General features: G+C 41.0%; 1 protein-coding gene across 6 annotated transcripts in view; it reads right to left on the bottom strand.

The window, feature by feature from the left end:
• SPOPL (speckle type BTB/POZ protein like) overlaps positions 1-6883 on the bottom strand; it is a 66538-nt gene extending 59655 nt beyond the window's left edge. For 2 of the 6 annotated variants that reach the window (XM_030916612.1, XM_030916610.1), the window contains exon 1: positions 6538-6725. Coding sequence is in view for 1 of the 6 variants with exons in the window: in XM_030916611.1 (XP_030772471.1) it covers positions 6538-6690 (153 nt within the window). In the remaining 5 variants the exon portion in view is untranslated. Of the gene's footprint in view, positions 1-6537 lie in introns of all 6 variants that reach the window. The other 4 variants (XM_010381594.2, XM_030916608.1, XM_030916611.1 and 1 more) reach the window with 4 other exon arrangements.
• Positions 6884-20547: the final 13664 nt, after the last annotated feature.

Genomic DNA, 20547 nt, shown 5'->3' on the forward strand with positions numbered 1-20547 from the left:
TCCCAGCACTTTGGGAGGCTGAGGCGGGCAGACTACTTGAGGTCAGGAGTTTGAGACCAGCCTGGCCAACATGGTGAAACCCCGTCTCCACTAAAAATACAAAAGTTAGCCAGGCATGGTGGCTATGCCTGTAGTTCCAGCTACTGGAGAGGTTGAGGCAGGATAATTGTTTGAACCCGGGAGACTGAGGTTGCAGTGAGCTGAGATCATGTCACTGCACTCCAGCCTGGGCGACAGGGGCAAGACTCCATCTCAAAAAAATAAAATAAAATAAAATAAAGAATAAAATTAATTTTAACATAATTTTCCTTTCTATCCCATTATTTCCTATGAGACACTGCCCTTGTCAATTAAGCTTTTACCAACTACAGTATTCTTCAAAAAGTTTACCCGTGTCTATAAACTGTATTCTACCCATGGTTCAAGAGAGAAGTCCAGGGATTTGTAGACTCTTTGATGTAATACAACCACCTAAAATAACATTTAAGCTATCAGGGGACGGCTGTCATTCTACTGAGCCCAAAAACACCATCACTGACCATATGCCCAAGGTTTAATAGTATATCTTCACCAATCCTTAGCAAGGCTTTCCTTAACTCCCTAAAATTGAGAGAAAAAGTTACATGTATAAAATTTCTTCCATACTAAGTCACTGGAATGTAACTAAAATATTTAAGTATGCTATCAGTTATTGAATGAATCTGTAAGTATGGGTTTAATACATACAATGTAAAGCTAACTAGCAAAAATAAAACACTATCTTGAGCAATAAATACTCAAACAAAGAAATATTTCATTCTTAAAGATAGTAAAAAGATACCTCCACAATTATTGACTGTATGGGTGGTAAGGATATTAATCAAAAAAACAAATCCAAAAAAGATACAAGTTCAAGTAAGAAACTTTTAAATGGTATGGCCAACCTTTCCAACCTACTACCCATGTACTCTAGCCCCAATTTCTGCCTTTGCAGACTTTCAAATTACTTAAAGTATCATTTCTTTAAACTCCTCTGCCACCTATGTTTAACTAGCCCTCTCCACCTATGTAATTTGGCTTTCAGAAACACTCTGCTCAAGGGTCACTTTCCTTAGAAAGCCTCCCTTGATGCCCCTGCTCTGTGCTTCCAAGGCAACCTGAATAAACTGCCATGACAGCACTCACTACACAAGAAAAACAAATATTTGTTTAATCATCCATGGTCCCTAATCTCTGAATTCTAATCCCATACCTAGAAGTCTAGTATTCAGTGTCTGATAAATAGTGACTATTTAAAAAATACGTACTATGAATGAATAAGCTGTGAAAAGTTTTAGATATTTATAGAACAGCCAAATGATAAACAAAAACATGTCTGAACTCAGAAAGACAGATATGGCTCATGTTAGAGATTTAATATTTTAATTTAGGATTGTAGCTTTAGCAGATTAATACAAAATTCATTGTCAAACAGTTTATGGGTGGATTGACTACCAGAAATATAAAATTTTCTTCCTGTTGCTGAATTCAGCATGTGTTCCTTAGTTTGCCACCTGATTGATTTCCCAGTTGCACTCAAAATATTCAACTGGCCACTCCCTTCTATTTCAGTCTATTGCCTTGTCTTCAGTGATACCAACAAAATTTTCCTCCAATCTCTAGCTTCTTCCTTCTCAGCCTCTTTAGTTCCATTTCTTTCTACTAAAGTTCAAATGCAAAAGATTCACAGGGCTTACTCATAAGCCCCCTTATCTTCTCTATACTTTCTCCTTAAACAATCTCATCCCTCACTCCAAGACATCAATTATAAACTGTACGCTGACTATTCCCAATTTATTCCCAGTCCAAACCTCTTTGCTGAGCTCCAGACCTATACATCCAATTGCTACTAGACGTCTCTACTTCTGTGTCTTAGTCTCAAGTTAAACAAGCATCAAATTGAAAAATGACCAATACCTCCCCCTTCCCCGAAACTACAAAATAAAAAACTGCTCCTCCCCCAGTACTCCCACCTTAAGCACAAGAACTACTGGCCTTGGAAGTCAGCCTTTTCCTCTCCCCAGGATCCCCAAATCTCATCCACCTCTGTATCTATTACATCTATATAATTTTTCCTCCCAAATATTTGTCAAATCAGGCTAGTTTATCTCTATCACTGCCATCCCGAACCAAGGTTCCACCAACTCTTGACTACATTATTATAACAGTTAATCTCAATACTATTCAAATTGTGATCTGTGCACTGACACTGATCCACAAACTTTTGTTATTGGTTTGAAATGAAATAAATACAGAAACCTTGAGAAAGGATTTAGGAACTTTCACAGCAATTTGACACTGCCACAACAAACATCTTATTGTATGTTACTAAATACCAGTATGAACTGAAAATTAAAACAAAATTGGTCCTTCAACACAGACAAGTTTGAGAGGCAATGACTTAACTAGTCTCCCTGTATTTACACTTGCCTCCTTCCAACCTATTCTCTACAGAGCAGCCAAGTGATTTTTTTAAAGCAAAAATTTGGGTAACTTATTCAGCTGTTTTCTCTGGTGGCTTCCTATTGCTCTTAGGATTAAGTACAAAATGCTTAGCATGGATTTTGGCCATTGTGATATGCTCCAGTCTATTCCCCATCAACCAACTTCATGTGCTAAGGTTCAGTTCTTACTGGGCCTGTCAGTTCTAGAAAGTTGAAACTGCCAACATCACTTGGGTCACTAAAGTCCATCCTTTAGGTTTCTGTCTAAAAGTCATTTCTTCAGAGAAGCATTCCCTGATGGATTGGTGGGCCTTCATTCTTTACAATGATTTTCCTTTGTAGCAGTAATGGTAACTAATTACTTTTTATAATTTTTTCTTTCTTTTTTTTTTTTTTTTTTCTTTTTTGAGACAGAGTCTCACTCTGTTGCTCAGGCTGGAGTGCAGCTCACTGCAAGCTCTGTCTCCAGGGTTCAAGAGATTCTCCTGCCTCACCCTCCCAAGTAGCTGGGACTACAGGCATGTGCCACCACACCCAACTATTTTTTTTTGTTTGTTTGTTTGTTTTTTAAGAAGAGAAGGGGTTTCACCATGTTCGCCAGGCTGGTCTCGAACTCCTGACCTTAAGTGATAAGCCCACCTCAACCTCCCAAAGTGCTGGGATTATAGGTAGGAGCCACTGCACCTGGCCTGTAATTGTTTTTCTTTATTTTATTCCCCAAACAGACTTCTGCCTCCATGAATACAAGTAATATCTTTCCATTACCACATGTCACCAGAGACTAGCACAGTGCCTGGCACAGATGAGTTGTTAATAAACTTTCGTTAAGTGAACAAATCCAAGTAAGCAAACAAAACAGTGAGCATGACTACTAAATGTAAATGCCTTCAATATCTAGTTATACATAAGGCTTGACATAAGACTTTTGACGAGGTGCTTAACAAGAGTTACATCTCCTTTACTTTCTTTACTAAACAACATGAAAAGAGAAGGAAACTCTGCTGTGAAGCTTACATTTATAAAAATAAATAAATAAGATATTCAGAAAGGTGAAGAATTTTCTCTGATCAACAAGGAAGTGAGTCTTCTCTAAAGTAAATCAACAAGGAAGTGAAAGGTATGAGAGTCAAAAGAGTAATCGATGAGAACTATGTTGCCTGGCTGCAACACTTTCTCAACTGTCTGATTTTACAGAAGTTAAGTCATCTGTTTCTCAAGTTCCTTATTTGTAAAATAGGAATAAAAAAGTCTTCTTAAATAATTATTATGGGGTTTAAAAAAGTTAATATATATAAACTGTCTGTCAGTGCCACATTAGAATATAAATTACAAAAAAAGCAGAGACTGCATATTACTCTTCTCTGTACAGGAGCTTTTCTCAACTAGGGCTTTGCAGAAATTAAGCCCTACAAAAACTGACTGGAGTAACTACTTCCTCAGTTCTCTCAAGAATGGTACATAGCTAGTACCATCCTAGTACATAGCTAGGTGCACAGGAGATGAGATAATTCATTACATAGCTTAGATGCCTCAGAGCATTAGGGTTTGATTTTCACCCAGAAACATGGTGCAGAAGGGCCACTCTCATGTATCCCCAATGCCTGGCACATGGTAGATGCTCATTAAATATTTTTGGAAAGAATATTTACAAAACCAAAGAAATAGTGCTAGGCATAGAGTAGATGCTAAATGTCAATTTTATCCCAGCCTTTCAAAGTTCTATAAGCTTTAAAAGTCTGATTGTAGGGGAGTTTTCTTCAATCTACACTGCTTATAAAAATTCATGGCCAAAAATGCAGATACAGATATTAGGAAAGCCAAGAAACGAAATGTTGGAAGGAACTAGGTGGAAGCAGTGAGAGGTGGAATACAGGTAGAACCTGGATATGCAGGAGAAAGAGCAAAGGTTATTCTAGGTCAGGGAACAGGATTACCAAAAACAGTGTCACCCCAAGTATGGAATATTCTCCATGGTGGCACAAGAATGATTTTAAACTATAAATGAAAAAACATTTTTATTTTGATAGTTACATATGTACATATTTTTACATGTAATTAGGACAGCAAATAGTGATTTCAAACTTTTACTATTTAAAACAACACTAAAGTAAGTAATACCTATTCAGATCCTTTAATGTGAGTCCTTTAAAAATGTAATAAGCAAGCAATAGCGCACAAGAGGTAAGCAAATGCGGCAAAAACTGTCAGCATTTTTTTAAGTGAGTAAAATTCTGTAAACACCAAGACAAGAAGACATGTGAATATGAATGAACGTAACACATGAAGAGAAAACGGCCACCAGTCTTCTGAATGAAGCCAAGCCAAAGCTCTATCTCGAGTAGTGATTGAAGATAAAGGTCAGATGAGTACGAAGAATACCACCAGTTTTGAGTATTTAACTTACAGCACTAACATTTTTATCTGTAAAATCTCAGTTTCCAGTAGATGAATCTATTATATACAGTACTTTCACTTTGTTTATTCTCAAAACAAAGGTAAAATTGTAGAAGTTCCAAATAGACATCTGAAATAAAGAATGACCTATCTGTAGCTTGGCAGTCAGTTGACTCGCAACTGGTGGGCTACAATCCTATAGTTTTCAAATCAGAAGGAATTAATTTATACAATAACAAATTATAAATGCGATCTATGTCAAAAAAAAAGGATGTTAAATGTCAAAAAATAAGACGGTAGCTTTCCATTCCCACCTTCCTGTCTTGGAATTAACCTACCCACAAGTCGGATCAAGTAAAACCAAGAAGTGATGATAAAGATAACATTTATCAGATATTTGCCCTGTGCCAGGTACTGTTTTAAGTACTTTACTTGTATTTACTTGTGCAATTACTAGCACCATTCTATGAGGTAATATCATAACCCCATTTTACAGCTGTAAGAATACTGAGGCCAAGAAATATTAAATAACTTCTCCAAAGCCAAAGCTGGTAGATGGCAGAGCAAGGATTTACACCCTGGCAACTACACTAGTTTGAGCTCTAGAGAAGAGTTCTTAACCACTAGGCAACATTTCTCACAAGAATGATGAAATGGTAATTTGACATATTTCACCAATCCCATTGTGGCATGAGAGAAGTAATTTTCCAGGTATGAACCTTTTACCTCGTCAGTTTCCAGTCCAAGAAACAGTGAATTCAATTGCAAGTAGGAAAGTGAGTACTACAATGGGTCAAACTAGGCCCAAGTTTATTCAAATATAGACAAAGCATCAGAAGCCTGCAAAGAATCACTGAATGACAGAGTTCAGTCAGGAAAGAGAAACGAAAGTTAGGATAAGCAGACGGTGAATCTTATTTCTACTGGATTCTGTGACTGTTTTGAGAGAGAAAATGCTACCATCCCTTTTCTTTTATGTTGAATCAGTATAGAAATACATCGACTCAAAAAGAATTAGGAAAAAGGAGAGCAGCAGGAATAAAAGTGGGCTCTCTCAAGACTTGGACCCCGAACTGCTCGGTTAGCTTGATGTACTCTGGTATAAGTGAGCAAAAATGTATTAGAAAGCAGGTGGCGAGGTTAAAGGCATGACCATAGGAGTGGAGGTACTGAGCGGTCTGCGGAGCTAAGAACTCTGCCTAAAATGGGCTACCAGGGATGAGAGTTTCAAGTGTCTGTATTTGGGATGAGGAGGTATGAAAGTGGACGCTGCGCGGTGGGAGAGGAGGCAGTTTCTGGCTTTGGGCAGCACTCAGGTAAAAAGGGGCAGGCGTGGAGTTATACAGGTATAGAGGAGGAGGGAGACCAGAGGAAAAGAAGGGGCGAGGCCCGGGTGTAAAACGAAAAGGGATCCTGGAAGGCGGAGGCTAGGAAATCAAGGAGGGATTGGGGGCATCCCCGGGGAAAGCGGCGCCGCAACGCGAGAGAAGGGCGGTCCGGCGGCTTGGGAGGTAGACCCCAGAGCAGGCCGCAGCTCGCCGCCCGAGCGGGGGTCCCGGAGCCAGAGGGAAGAGGGCGCAGTGAGGCGCGAGCCGGAGGCCGCCGGTCTTCGGCTAGCCGGGGGAGGGGAGCAAGCGCCCAGGGCTGCCGCGGGACCAGGGGGAGGGGGAGGGGCGCCTACCTGGACGTGCTGGGCGGCAGCGGTCAGTCCCGGCGGAGACTCTTCTCCTGCAGAGGCAGCGACGGCGTCGGCCCCGGGAGCCCGAGGCTGCGGTGGCAGCGGCAGGGGTGATGGCGGCAAGTCCCTGTGGCGGCCGCCTCCGCCGAACTGCATCCCTCCTCGCCGACCCGCCCTCCTTCCCTATCTCCCGCTCCTAAACTTCTTCCCCGGGATAAACAAACCCGCCGCCAGGGGCGGCCACCTCCGCCGCTCCCGCCCCCGCGCAGCCCCCACCCCCCCCGCCGCGGGCCCGTCTGGGCTCCGGCTTCTGAGTTACGACTCCTGCCCCAGCCCCAGCCCGCGAGGGCGCGTGCGCGCGGCGGCGGCGGCTCGGGGGCTCTTGCGGGCTCTTGCTCCCTCCTCCAGCGCCGGGCACTTCCGGGCGGGCCCGGATCTGCCGCAGCGCTCGAGCCGCCGCCGCGCTTGGGAAGCCACCGCCGCCTGGCACTGCGCTCCCGACTGGGCAGGCTCCGCAGCCCGCACCGCTCTGGCTAGGCGCGCGGAGGCGCCTTGCTTAGCCTGACCCTTATTTGGCCAAGTGTAAAACTTGTCCTGCTTAAAGCCTACTGAGACCTCCTAACTGGTCTAATCTGCGGGAGACGCCAAAGGCGGCGGCCGTGTGTGCACGCAGGATTTTCTTGGGTCCAGGAAAGCAGGGTAGAACTTTTGCTAAACTCCTGTTGTGAGCCCAGATCTGTAAGAACTGCTGAGACACAACCAGCAGTATACAGGCTCCAGTTGGAAATCGAGAACTTTCCAGGTAGATGTAGTGCCCCATGGAGCAGTTTTCGGGTGGAGGGGATGAGGCTTAGCTGGAAGTCTCAGGCCAGAAGGAGAGCCTGCCGAGGGGCGGCCAGGGATGCCTAGGAAGTGAATGCAGAAGAGCAGGTAGCCTCCTGGGACTGCACGGTGGGAAATAAAGCTACACCTGCACAAATGTGTGACGAGAGGATGGGACTGCCTTGTCTCTGCGGCCATTTAGTTTAAAAGGGGGGTTACAACTGAACTCTTTATTCCCCACGGTCATGGGACAAAGATACTTAATCGAGCTACTTCTGAGCAACAGGAGTAAACTTCTTTAAAGAAGTTTGGGGGACCAACAACTCGGGCTTTGCCTGAACAGGCATGGACGTCATTCAAGGATCCCAACTCCACTTTAACTGCGTATGTTGGCAATTTTTTTTTTTTTTTTTTTTTTAAGACAGGGCTCTCTGTCACCCAGGCTGGAGTGCAGTGGTGCCATCACAGCTCACTGCAGCCTCGACCTCCTAGACCCAAGTGATCCTCCCAACTCAGCCTCCCAAGTAGCTGGGACTACAGGTGTGCGCCATGCCCAGGTAATCTTAATTTTTTGTAGAGATGAGGTCTTGCTATGTGGCCCAAGCAGATCTCGAACTCCTGAGCTGAAGGGATCTTCCCACCTTTGTCTCTCAAAGTGCTGGGATTTACAGGCGTGAACCACCACACCCGGCCATAAGTCAACTTCTCATTGCTTACCTGGCTTTCCAAGAAAAGAGGTGGGGGAGGGAAAATATTATTTTGCTATGTGCTGAGTATTCTAAGCATAGACTTGTATCATCTCTATTCTCTCAACAACCTCTCTACAACTTCAAGGTAGAAATTATTTCCATCTTAAAATTAAGCAACAAAAACTAGAAATGGCAAGTAATTCATCCAAAGTTTACTGGGATTTGAATACTGGACAGTCAGATCCCCTCATTTCAATCTTTTTCGTTTCTTTTTTTTTTTTTTTTTCTTTTTTCTTTTTGTTTGTTTGAGACAGGGTCTCGCTCTGTACCCCAGGCTGGAGTACAGTGGCATGAGCTTGGGTCACTGCAACCTGCACCTCCCAGATTCAAGCAATTCTTTGCCTCAGCCACCAGGTATCTGGGACTACAGGCGTGAGTCTGACTAAAGTTTATATTTTTAGTAGAAACGGAGTCTCACCATATTGCCCAGGCTGGGCTGAAACTCCTGGACTCAAGTGATCCTCCCGCTTCTGCCTCCCAAAGTGCTGGAATTACAGGTGTGAGCCACCGCATCTGGCCTTACAGTAGCAATCTTATTGACTTATTTACAAAACGTGCTTTAAAACAAAATCTGTGCCAAAAGTTTTCAGATAAAGATAAAATTAGCAGTGTAACCATAAAATTCAAAGTTGCTTTGGGCTGAGTTCGTAGAATGTTTATGCAGATCAAGGAACTCCAAAAGTTAAAAAACAGAAGTAGAAGTGAGTATAGGGAGTGGGGAAGAGTTGGTGGAGAGAGGAAATATTAGTGCAAACATTTCACCATCTCCAAACACCAGCAAAGAACCGTTAAAACTATTTGCTATACTCACTGTGCACCCGTGTTAACTTTATAGTATGTGACATACAGCAAAAATTACATGTAATTTTTGACTAAGGCTTTTAGCTCTTTCAACCCCTTCATAGTATGTCACCCCCTTCTCTTCCACTAATTAAAAATTTTAAGACACCTGGTAAATATAATACACTCAAAGAATTAAATTATAAGTCCATCAAGTACATTTCCAATTGGAAGTTAAGAGTAATGCTGACCCTTCACAGTTGACTGGGCTAAAGTTGGGAACTGATTCAGTAAACTTCCACCACAAGGATGTCAAATTGCTCCTCAGGGTATTCTCATAGAGTCTTTTCCCTAGGCTTGATCTCCTTACCATCCATAAGTGTTAGGACACACCATTCCTCTCTTGCTTGCAGTATTCAATGACTTTACCCACCAATAAAATGATAGTAAGAGTGAATATGGCTTGTAAGTAATGCTAACAAAACTGTAACGGCTTAGCAAAGTAGAAGATGGTTTTATGGTCAATAAGCTTGGATTAAAGCTTATTAAAGCTTGATGCTTTATTACCAATCTGCTAAAGAACTACCTTCTTAATTTGATTTCCTACTTACTAGATACCTATTGGAAAACTAGAGAGATATGATAGGCTTCCATTTACTGCTGCCATAAGTAAATTTTTAAAATACATAAATAACAGCTTTATCATTAGTGTAGAGCGCAGTGTGCCTCTGCTAGGCCAGTATCCGGCTTGCTTTGTTTAAGGCATTAACCATTAGGATCACCCAACCTGTCCTGCCTAAACACCTACTGAATAAATATGCATATAACTTTTGCATATTTATTTTGCTACTTATTGTTGATTTTCTATAGGAAACTATTTATACTCTTCAGTGTATATGGCCAACTTGGAAGTTCTACTTCCTATTATTATGTCAACAGTTAGTGAAGATGATCAGAACAGCCGTTCTGAGTTTAATAAACACAGATGAGCCTCAGACTCTGGATCTCCATGACCCAACCCTATGAGGCTCTGCCTAAAGAACCAATCAAGCTTCCCACTTTGATGTTTTAGTGACTGTAGCATCTTGTTCCTCTTCTAAATTAAACACCACGGATGCTCCCATTTCATGGCTGTGTAGGCACGATGGACTCATCACTGCCTTCCATACCACCACCTGCTTTATGCAATAATTTTCCAATTCCAGTTGTCAAAAACTAAGCTATACAAAACTCACAAATCCATTATTATCTTCCATGTAGAGATAAAAAAGCAAGGAATATGCTTGTTAGCAAACTTGCAATACTTTATGAATCCTTGGTGATATACTTGGGCTCGCTGCTTCTGGGGATTTTGCTAATGCTCCTACAAGTTTTAATGCAATCTACCAAGCTCTTTGCTAGTAAGCTGATTTCCACTATTTTTCTTTTTCCTTTATCTTTTTTTTTTTTTTTTGAAAAAAAAAAAAAAAAGAGACAGGGTCTCCCTTTGTTGCCCAGGCTGGAGTGCGGTGGTTATTCATAGGCATGATGATGGCTCACTGCAGTTTCAAACTCCTGGACTTAAACAATGCTGTCTCAGCCTCCTGAGTAGCTGGAACTTACAGATGCACACCACCATGCCTGGCATCCCACGTATTTTTCTAATTATCATTCCCTTCTTTCCTAAATTTTCTTCAAGGAAACCAAACTCAGTCCCAACTTCCACAAGCTAACACTTATACAATTAGAATGACATTTAGTTTCTGGAGTCAATGTGGAAAGAAATGACAACTCATTTGCTGATTATTTTTCACTGTAATAAATATGAGGCCTTTTATCTGGAAGGAAACACCAAACCCTTGTTCAATATTAATAGCTTGTAAATTATTGTACCCGTAATTTCATTCTCTCTTCTCATGTCTTCATTTTTCTGCCTCAGGCTTTTCACCTTGCTTGTGAATTCCTAGTTTTGTAGTACTTTTATATTATATGATACTGACTTCTTAAGGTTGCAAAAAACTTCAGAACTCAAACAATTATACCTGTAACCCTTGTCTAGTGATGCCTATGGCAAAAAAAGGACCCATACATTTGATGTACTTACTCAAAAACCATTCCCAGAGAATTTTCAGAAAACTCAGAACAGGGCCTACCCTGAATTCTGAGAACAGGACAATTTTTAAGTCCTTTAAGTCCTTCATTGACACCTTTCCTCTTACTTTTCTTTCTTTCTTTTCGTTCTCACCTTTCTCTTTTTCTTTCTTTTCCTTTTTTTTCTTTTCTTTTCTTTTCTCCCTTCCCTTCCCTTCTTCCCTTCTTCCCTTCCCCCCTTCCCTTCCCTTCCCTTTCTTCTTTTCTTTCTTTCCCCCTCCCCCCTTCCCCGTTCCCCCTTCCCCCTTCCCCCTTCCTCCTTCCCCCTTCCCCCTTCCCTTCCTGTGTCTTGCTCTGTTACCCAGGCTGGAGGGCAGTGGTTCCATCATAACTCAGTGCAGTCTTGACCTCCTGGGCCCAAGGAGGATCCTCCCATCTCAGCCTCCTGCAGGCATACACTATCAAGTCCAGCTAATTTTTTTTTTTTTTTCATTTTATTTTTTGTAGAGACAGGATTTCACAATGTTGCCCAGCTGGTCTGGAACTCCTGGCTTCAAGTGATCTTCCTGCCTTGGCCTCCCAAAGTGTTGAGATTACAGGCATGAGCCACAGTGCCTGGCCAATACCCTTACCTTTCTGTCCCCAGTCACATTATGTCAAATATTTCAGAATGCTTCTGTGTTCCAAATTAAATACATGTTCATAAATTTACTGCTTTGATTCTTTGGATAGTCTGTCAGGTCTACTATAGGAGAGATAAAATTTTTGTTGTTTTTCTTGTGAAAAATTTAAAGGATAAGTTGAATGGTTGGCATACTGCTACATCTTATAGCCGTTCAGTTAAATATTCATTTGAATTAGGTTTTAAACATGGTGGAGGCTCTTAAAATGCTAGTAATTCCTAGATTCTGTATCATTAGTGTCTCACACATTAGAAATAGCAGTACTTCTGCTGGGAAATATATCATCTGGGAAAAGTCTTGGCTACCCTACCTGCAGGTCTTCTATTCATATGTAGTAAAAGAAAAACAATAAAAATGATCTCTTCTACAAGATTATCCAAAACTCCTACAGCATCCCTCCAGGCATTAGCTGAGGGCTCTTATCCAAAGTCGCTTACTGTTGCTGGAATTCTTTTATTCTGCCAGGATCCAGGCAGTTGCTGCTGCCATGATCTAGTCCCTAATGACCTGTCTCTTCAGCTTGGCCAGCTAAGCTCTCTCCTGCTGGTGCCCTGCCCCTGCCCCTTCTCTGCTCAGGTAACAGAGAAAGAGGAGTTGTGGTTGGCTCTGGACCCTGGATACAGACCCAGGGGAAGTCTAAAGCTCTCTACTCTGTTCTTCAGCCAGAGGCCACCAGCATCTGCATCAGCCCTGATTGGCTCTAGAGGTGCAACTGATTGGTCTCCTCCTCTTTTATCTCTGCTCAGTCATCACAGTGTCTCCCTGTCAGGGTCTGTGGTCTCCTCAGAGAGACACACCCTCCTCCCTATCAGGGCCGTACCTGGGTAGAAGAGTTTGTTTAAACATCTGCTCCTGCAGTGCCTACTGGGTGGTTTCTTGTCTTTGTGTCCTTCTCCTAAATTGGAGCCACTTCACCCCAGTCATCTTGGAACCTGACTCAAGAAATGGCAGTTCCATGCCTATTTCTCTGGACACACAAAGGGGTCCTGTCTCCAGGGTAATCTCTGATTGGATCACTCCCTGTTTCACTTAGACTCTGGTGGCCCTTCTCCCAACAAGGATGCATATAGAATAGAATTAGGCCCTGATCCCAGACAAGCAATCTAGAAGTCCATTCTCATTGGTTGACCTTCTGTGGTGTTCCTGAAATTGCCTTGTAGCCAATCAGACACTAAGTAAACCCAGGAGCCTTGGAACCTCTGGACCTCAGTGTTCATTGACTCACTGATTTTCCACTGGTCTGGTGCCTCAGAAGAACCAGATTCTCCTGTTCAGTTGTTACTTCCCTTCTGCTGCCTCCCTGCTTTAGAAACTAAGCCCTGTCTTACTTTGTCAATTCTGTATTTATACCCCCACACAACACTGAATGGCCACTGGCCTGTAGATGGTTCTCCTAAACTTCAGTCTTTTACTGCTAGCCTGCCTGCTGAATTGGAAACCCTGGTATGACCATTTCCAAAATTAGAAACCAGACTGCACCATCTCCAGGGGCACTGTGCCTGCATCTCTCAGCACTCAGTCAAGCCAACCTCTGCAACTGTCCCAGACACCCTTTCTTCCAGTCTCTTCTCTTCCCCTCCCCCACATTTCTGGCTATGTGTGATTTGGACTTTTGCCTTCCAGTCTTTGCCCAACCTTGCTGAAGTCTTAACAAACTGAACCTCCCCTGCCCGAACTATGCCAAGCAGAAGAAAGACCAATTCAAGGGTTACATAAACCCTGCATATTCTTTTAGAGGCCTCATCCCACACGCTATCAAACACTGGAAAATGTAGTCCTATCCTACATGAAAAGTACAATGTTTTGTTATGAAAAATTAAAGGAATTCATATAACTTTTCTCTTGAAGTATTTATTAATTTCATTTTACAGTCTGCTTTGTATTTTAGAGCCAGGGCATTTTCTTGTCCAGCTCTCAAACAATTTGATAAGACTGGGAAAGGCTTATGAGCTCTGGTCACTGCACCTACCATGAGAACTTGAGCCTCAAAGGATTAGAAAAATGCCACTGGGAGGGAAGCAAACACTTACACACATCTCTATGACACAATTCAGGCCCCTCACCCCCATCATCACTTAAATCTCTCTCTTGCCCAGTTTCTATATCCTAATGGGCTTCTTTGCCTGATCCTCTTTCTTGGCTCCTCACCTTCTGCCAGTAGCTGTCAGACAAACACTCCCCTTATTCCCAAAGCGAGCTGGCCTGCCTGGATTTCAAGAGTTTCACTAGCCCCTAGATTCCCTTTCAAGCTCTTGTTCCATCTCTGAGGACCCTGCCCCCAGGCAACTGCTGCTTTGGACTATGACATTTGTTTGCTTGACCCTGTAGAAATGATAGCTGGACTCTCTTAAGGCTGCAGCTGCATCTGGCTCTCTGGAGCCCCCTTCAAAGCCCTGGTCTGGGACTGCATATTGGGTCCTTCAGTCTTGCCCTGCCTGCAGGGACTGACCAGCAAAGGCCACTTGTGTCCCAAGTAGGACATCTACCAGAAATCACACTTCACATTTTCCTACTTAAGGTGCCTGCTTACATTTCCCTGTGCTTTGTGTCTCCTTCTCTAAAGGAGCCTTTTATGACTCTGTTACTTGTGGCATCCCTGCTATACTTTTCTGTGGCTTTTCTGATCATTTATGCAGATTAAGAACATATACAAGAAAGTCAAAGTATCCCCAGCAATTACCCCAGATTACATCTCTTCTAAATGTTAACCATTACTCAGTAGAAATAGCCATTAATAGTTGGCTTTTATGTTCCAGGATTTCTGAGGTCTCTATACTAGTGATTCTGCAATTTCAATATATTTCTTAGAATTGAATTACACGTATTTTGGGTACACAGTGATCTAGTTAAGAAGGAGAGTCTGCAATTATATATTTTTGTCTCTTTAGTCTCCTTTCTCATTTTTTTCCCCAAAAAGGAAATTAGACTAGCTTTTTAAAAATGGTGTTCTGCTACAGTCTGTAATTTTGAGAGGAAAGGTGATGAATGCCTTTATTTTCATGTCGTCAAAAGCTCAGCAAGAATTTGCCTCTAATTTGACTGTGGAGCCTACTGTGTGCAAAACAGGTGTGACAAAATCCCACCTATTAGAGCTGTTTTCTTTCTGTCTTCTATTTTAAAAAAAGCTTTTCTCTCTGTGATAATCACTTAACCCTACGAGGCCTGGATATTTATACAAAAAGGTACAGTGCTTCATTTGTCAAACACTCTTTCTCTTCTGAGTTTGATTTTAATTTTAGTTATTTAATTGTTTGGTCCAGGATAGACTTAAAACATCTTATTTTGAAAGAAAACATGATTAAGCTCCTGGAATATTTACTTGATCACTTGAACCAATCCATGGTGTTCCTCCATTGGCGTTCCTCTGCGAGACATGTGATGACTAGCCTACTAGTCTTGGAAGATACTCCTCCCCTGCCCTTCTCTCTCCTTATCTCAGCTGGCTTCTGCAGGCTGTTTTCCAGACCCCTGTGTCAGCTGGCTTCCTACTGGGCTAGGCTAACAGGGAGCACTGTCAGGTGACTGGAGGGTGTGAGAAGCCAATGTATCTCCCCATCTCTTTCTGCCTTAGGCACCATCCCCTGCAGCAGCTCTCTCCCCAAAGGCTCCCTCTCTTGCTGGACAGGCCTACCATGAAATCAGCACTGGGATGTGACAATACCACCTCCTCCTGCCACCTACTAAAAAGTGTAATAGTTTCCTGTGGTTGCTTCTCTAGAGAAGAATTTCCCCTGGATTCTCAGTTTTTTCATCACCTGTGCAACAGATTCCTTGTATCTCATTCTTCATTCGAAGAAATAAGTGTGGTTTCTGTTTTTCTAGTTGAATTCAGCAGATTCATGTGTTTTGTGTTTTCATAAGGGTATTGCCCTGCTTAGGGGAGAAGGAATGATTTTCACAGGAAAGCAGTCACATTCAGTTTAGGAATCTGCCTGTGCTTCTCCAGGTGGCTTTAGTAATGTCATTGTTTTTTCCACCTCTTACTCCCCATACTTGCTCCTCACCTCCCATATCCAACCTATGTCTCTCCTGCTTCCTCCATTCTTAGAGCATATGACAGCTATCTTCTGGGGTCACATTCCCAGAGGTGCACAATGATTTGTTTTTGTTTATTTTTACATTTCTTTTCATATAGTGTCCTTAACAAGAATGTCACCACCGTAGGATAGGATAGCAAAAGAGCACTGGGTTTTTCATTCAGAATGCGAATCAGTATCGCTTGTTTGAATCCTATAGCCTTGTCCTGCACAACAGTGCCCGGGATAGCAGAACAGAAAAAAAGATAATTTCACCACAAATCTATGAGGAGAAAATGAGATGAAACATATGAAAAGATTCTGCAAAAGATAAAAGGCTAAAAGAAAAGAAAAAGAAAAGACTAGGTATGGTGTTTCGTGCCTATAATCCCAGCACTGTGGGAACCCAAGGCAGGAGGATCACTTGAGCCCAGGAGTTCAGTACCAACCTTGGCAGCATAGAGAGGTCCTGTCTCTATTTAAAAAATTTGTTTTAAAGATAAAATGCTAAGCAAATAAGTTATTGTTTTGAAATAGTAAATAAGCCTAAATTAGTTGTTTTTATAGAAACAATTGTAATTTTAAAAGTTACCACAAATGTATTTCTCAACTAGAATTTATACGGAAGCTTAACATCACAGAGTCTTGATCTAACATGAATTCTCAATTTCAGTTCTATTGACATGTGAGGTTGGATAATTCTTTGTTGTTGGGAGCTGTCTTGTGCGTTGTAAGATTTTTGGTGGCATCTCTACCAGTAGCACCCACATGTCTAGTTGTAACAATCAAAACATTTCTCAACATTGCCAAAAGTCCCCTGGGGGAAAAAAAATGAGAGAGACAAATGCGCCCCAAATTGAAAACCACTGATCCAACAAAACCTACTTGGAAAAATGTCACTTCTTTTTAATATAAGTTGTTACAACAAACAATAATTAAAAGAAGTCTGGTTTTTCATACATTATTTGGGAAAAGTCTTTTAAAAATGCAGTTCAGTCATGAAATATAATCTTAAAGATCCATAAACTCTACAGTGAAAGTCAGTGGTGATTGTCACAGCAGTGGTGTGTGTAACTAAGTATTTATGTTGGAGAAGCTAATCTTCCTGTTAAGTATTGTGGTTGGACTACCTGACCAAGATGGCCTTTCTTCTTCATACAATTAATACCATTGTTATTTTTACTAGGTGTTAAAAAATATACACTAACACTTTATATCTGACTTTTGTGTGTTGAAATCCTTTGATGTCCTTTAAAAGGCAAGGTGACTCTGATTGAATATTAGTAGGAATATATATTTCACTCATAACATGACTCAGATGTTCTGGGTTTGTACTTGTATGGACTACCTTGAGTAGCTGCAGGACTTAGAATTTTATGAGCATCACAGCTAAGTCACAGTCTATAGAATCATTCATATTTCAATTCCTAATATGATAGTCTTAGCTACCATTTAATTTCTAGAAAACTGTAAATCAAAGTATAACTATTTAAAGTCTAGAAATTATTGTATTTAAAATGTTGATTCCCGCTCTCTAAATATGTCTCTTCTAACTTATATCAATAGGTTTCTAAAACCAGTTTTCCATCTCCACTGTGTCAGTTAGCTTTCTTCCCAGCTAAAGAAAATATTGACCAAAGCAAGTTACAAAACAGGTGAAACTGGTTGTAGTAAAAGAGTTACTTTTTGCTGGGAAGATAAAAGAGATGTAACTACTCTCCTTGACATGAGTATATTGCTAAGTTTTGTGGACACACATTCTGAGATTGGTAAAATACTTACTGCTTCAGGAAAATTACATATATTTCCTCATCTGTCATTTTGCATTCTCCTAGTTAATCTTCTTTTGGGGGGCAATGAGCCTTCTTTGAAGGACTTATGGGCATTAATAATAATATCACTATACAGAAATTAATATGTATTGCTCTTCTTTTAAAGATATTTTTGTACGAGATATTTTAATAAAACAATCTTATTCAGTGCTGTTTTTTGTAGTTGGTGAAAAATAAATAAATAAAAACTATCTTATAACCGAGGCAGGTGGTCAGAGTTTTGGATGCAGACACTGGGATTAAGTTCAGTCAGAAAGTTAGGGCATTTTCATTTGCTGTCATCCTTTTGAATTTGAAGGACTTTGGACCAAGCCTGCCTCAGTTCACTGTCATGTTCTCAGTTCATCACATTTTACATCTGGCCTACACTTCACATCTGTCAAGCCTCTGTGCAGACATTTGGATCTGTAAACTCTGCCAGGACAAAGCTTGGGCTAGCATCCCATACTATACATGACTATTCCCCAGTGGAATATTTTGTTTCCAAAAAAGAAATCTATTTGAGGTATCAGTGCTTGCCCCATCTGTTTTTTAAGATCTGAGAAATAGCTATGTAAACATACATAGAAATGATTTGAGTCAAAGCCCTCATTCTCATCATAAATAAGGAAGGAAAGGCATTGATGATGGGCATTTCAGAGTCCTCTCTGCTATCTCTGATTTAGAAAAAAAATATGGTCAAGATGGAGTAGTAGAACTAGATTTACCCTCCTACCTGTAACAACTAAACAATAACAAAAACAGACAAAGGACATGCAACAATGGTTTTCATTTCATTAGACATCAAGCAATGGACATTGTGATTCTTGAAATACAGGAAATAAAAGGAATGAGAACTACTATTGCCCCAGCTTACTAATTTGAGAGTTTTCAGGTCATGACATGTGGTAGGAGAACAGAGGTGAATCCCAGCTATGATTCTGAATTGAGGCAATGTTGCTGAGAGTCCGGGAAGATCAATGCAGTGAGATTTCTTAGGAGAGAGTGACAGAGGAGAGAGAGAGAGAGCTGTGCAGAGTGAAGCCTGGGGGTCCACAGAAGGATTTCCGTCAAGTATTCAGAAGACTTTTGATCATGACTATGAAGAAACTATGTGAGGCCTAGAAAAGGACCATCTGGAGGAAGTAGACAGAACCTGTGGCCATAACATACATAGGGCCAGGAGGGCCAGAAATAGTGTCTGTTCCCACTACCAGCCAGATTGGAAAAACTCATAACTCACAGGCACTGGATAAAGTACTCAAGAAGGTCTTGCCTCAGTGGTGGGAAATAATTAGCCCTAGCCTGAGAACTGCTTTCAACCTGCCAAACAAATCATAAAAGCAACATCTGAAAAGATCAAACTGTTTCCAAGTAACTTAACGTCGTACCTGTAGGAAGCTCAAGAAGATTTATGAGAGTTCAAAAGTATCTAGCACCCAACAACTTCACAAAGTATGCATGCAATCAAAGATTACCAGGCATACAAAGAAACAGAAAAACACAACTCATAATGGGGAGAGCAACCAATCAATCAAAACGGTCCCAAGATGATATAATTAGCAGAGACAGACACTAAAACAATTATTGTGACTATGTTCCAAATGTTCAAAAAGCTAAGTAGAGATGGAATATATTTTTAAAAGACCCAAATCTGGTTGGAATTTCTGGTGGGAATATAAAATGGTGCAGCCACTTTAGAAAAGTCTGGCGGTTCCTCAAATTTCTAAACGTATAGTTACTACATGACATAGCAGTTCTACTCCTAGGATGTACCCAAGAGAAATGAAAATATTTTCGCACAAAAACTCATACATGAATGCTTCTAGCAGCCTTATCTTTAACAGCCAAAAGGTGGAAACAACCCAAATGTCTATCATCTGATGAACAGATAAACAAAATATGGGATATACATAAAATAATCGAGTATATTTAGTCATAGAAAGGAATAAATCATGGACACACACTGCAGCCTTGCAAACATGCTAAGTGAAAGAACCAGACACAAAGGCCCATGTGTTGTATGACTTCACTTGCATGAAATGTCCAGAATAGGCAAATTCATAGAGACAGAAAGAAGACAGTGGTTGGCAGGGATTGGGAGATTGGAAAGTGACTGCTAATGAATGTGAGGTTTCTTTGGGAAGTATTGAAAATATTCTGGAATTAGATAGTAGTGATAGTTGTACAATCTTTTCAATACACTGGATACCACTGAATTGTATACTTTATATGGGTAAATTTATGGTATGTTAATTATATCATAACAATGATGGTTAAAAATGGATTTAATCAGAATCAATATAACTTTCTACTACCATATTAGTTGTATAAACTCTCTTCCATTTCACTCCTCCTATTCTGTCCCTAACCCATCCCATCTTTTCACTAGTACGGTTTCACAAGGTTACCAATGACCTGAATGTATCTGATTCATTGTCAACCTCTGTTCAATTTTTCCTCAATCTCTCAGCAGCATCAAAATCTCTCAACATTGCATCCTTTTAGTAACAGCATCATCTTCTATAGATTTCATGAAATACACTCACCTAGTTTTCTCTTACTGGACTTTATAGCTGCATACTCATAATCTTCACTTAAATGTCCAGTAGGTACCTAAAACCTAATATGTATATGACAGAATTCTTATCTACTTGCTATAACCACATCCTGCAAATGCACTTTAGGTAGGCCCATACCTACTCTTCCCCTAGTCTTTCCCATGAGAGTTAACACACAATCATTTATCCAGGTGCTCAGGCCAAAAACTCAGGAGTTGTTTACCATGTTTTATTGCTGTCTTTCCCTAACCCTACCATATCGAATCCGCTGGCAGGTCTTAGTAGTTCTACCTCCAAAAATCTATGTGGAACCTGTCTCCATTCTCCAGTTATTTATTCAGAGGTTAAAGAGGTGGCATGTGGAATGGTGCCTGAGGGATTAGAATCTATCTGGTCTTGTGAGCAATTGTATGAACATTCACCTTTATTCCAAATGAGATACAGAGTTTTGATCAAAGTAATAACATGATCTGACTTAAGTCTTAAAAGGATCACTCTGACTTCTATACTGAAATTAGACT

This window comes from Rhinopithecus roxellana, chromosome 14 (genome assembly GCF_007565055.1).
Source record: "Rhinopithecus roxellana isolate Shanxi Qingling chromosome 14, ASM756505v1, whole genome shotgun sequence".
NCBI classification, from domain to species: domain Eukaryota; kingdom Metazoa; phylum Chordata; class Mammalia; order Primates; family Cercopithecidae; genus Rhinopithecus; species Rhinopithecus roxellana.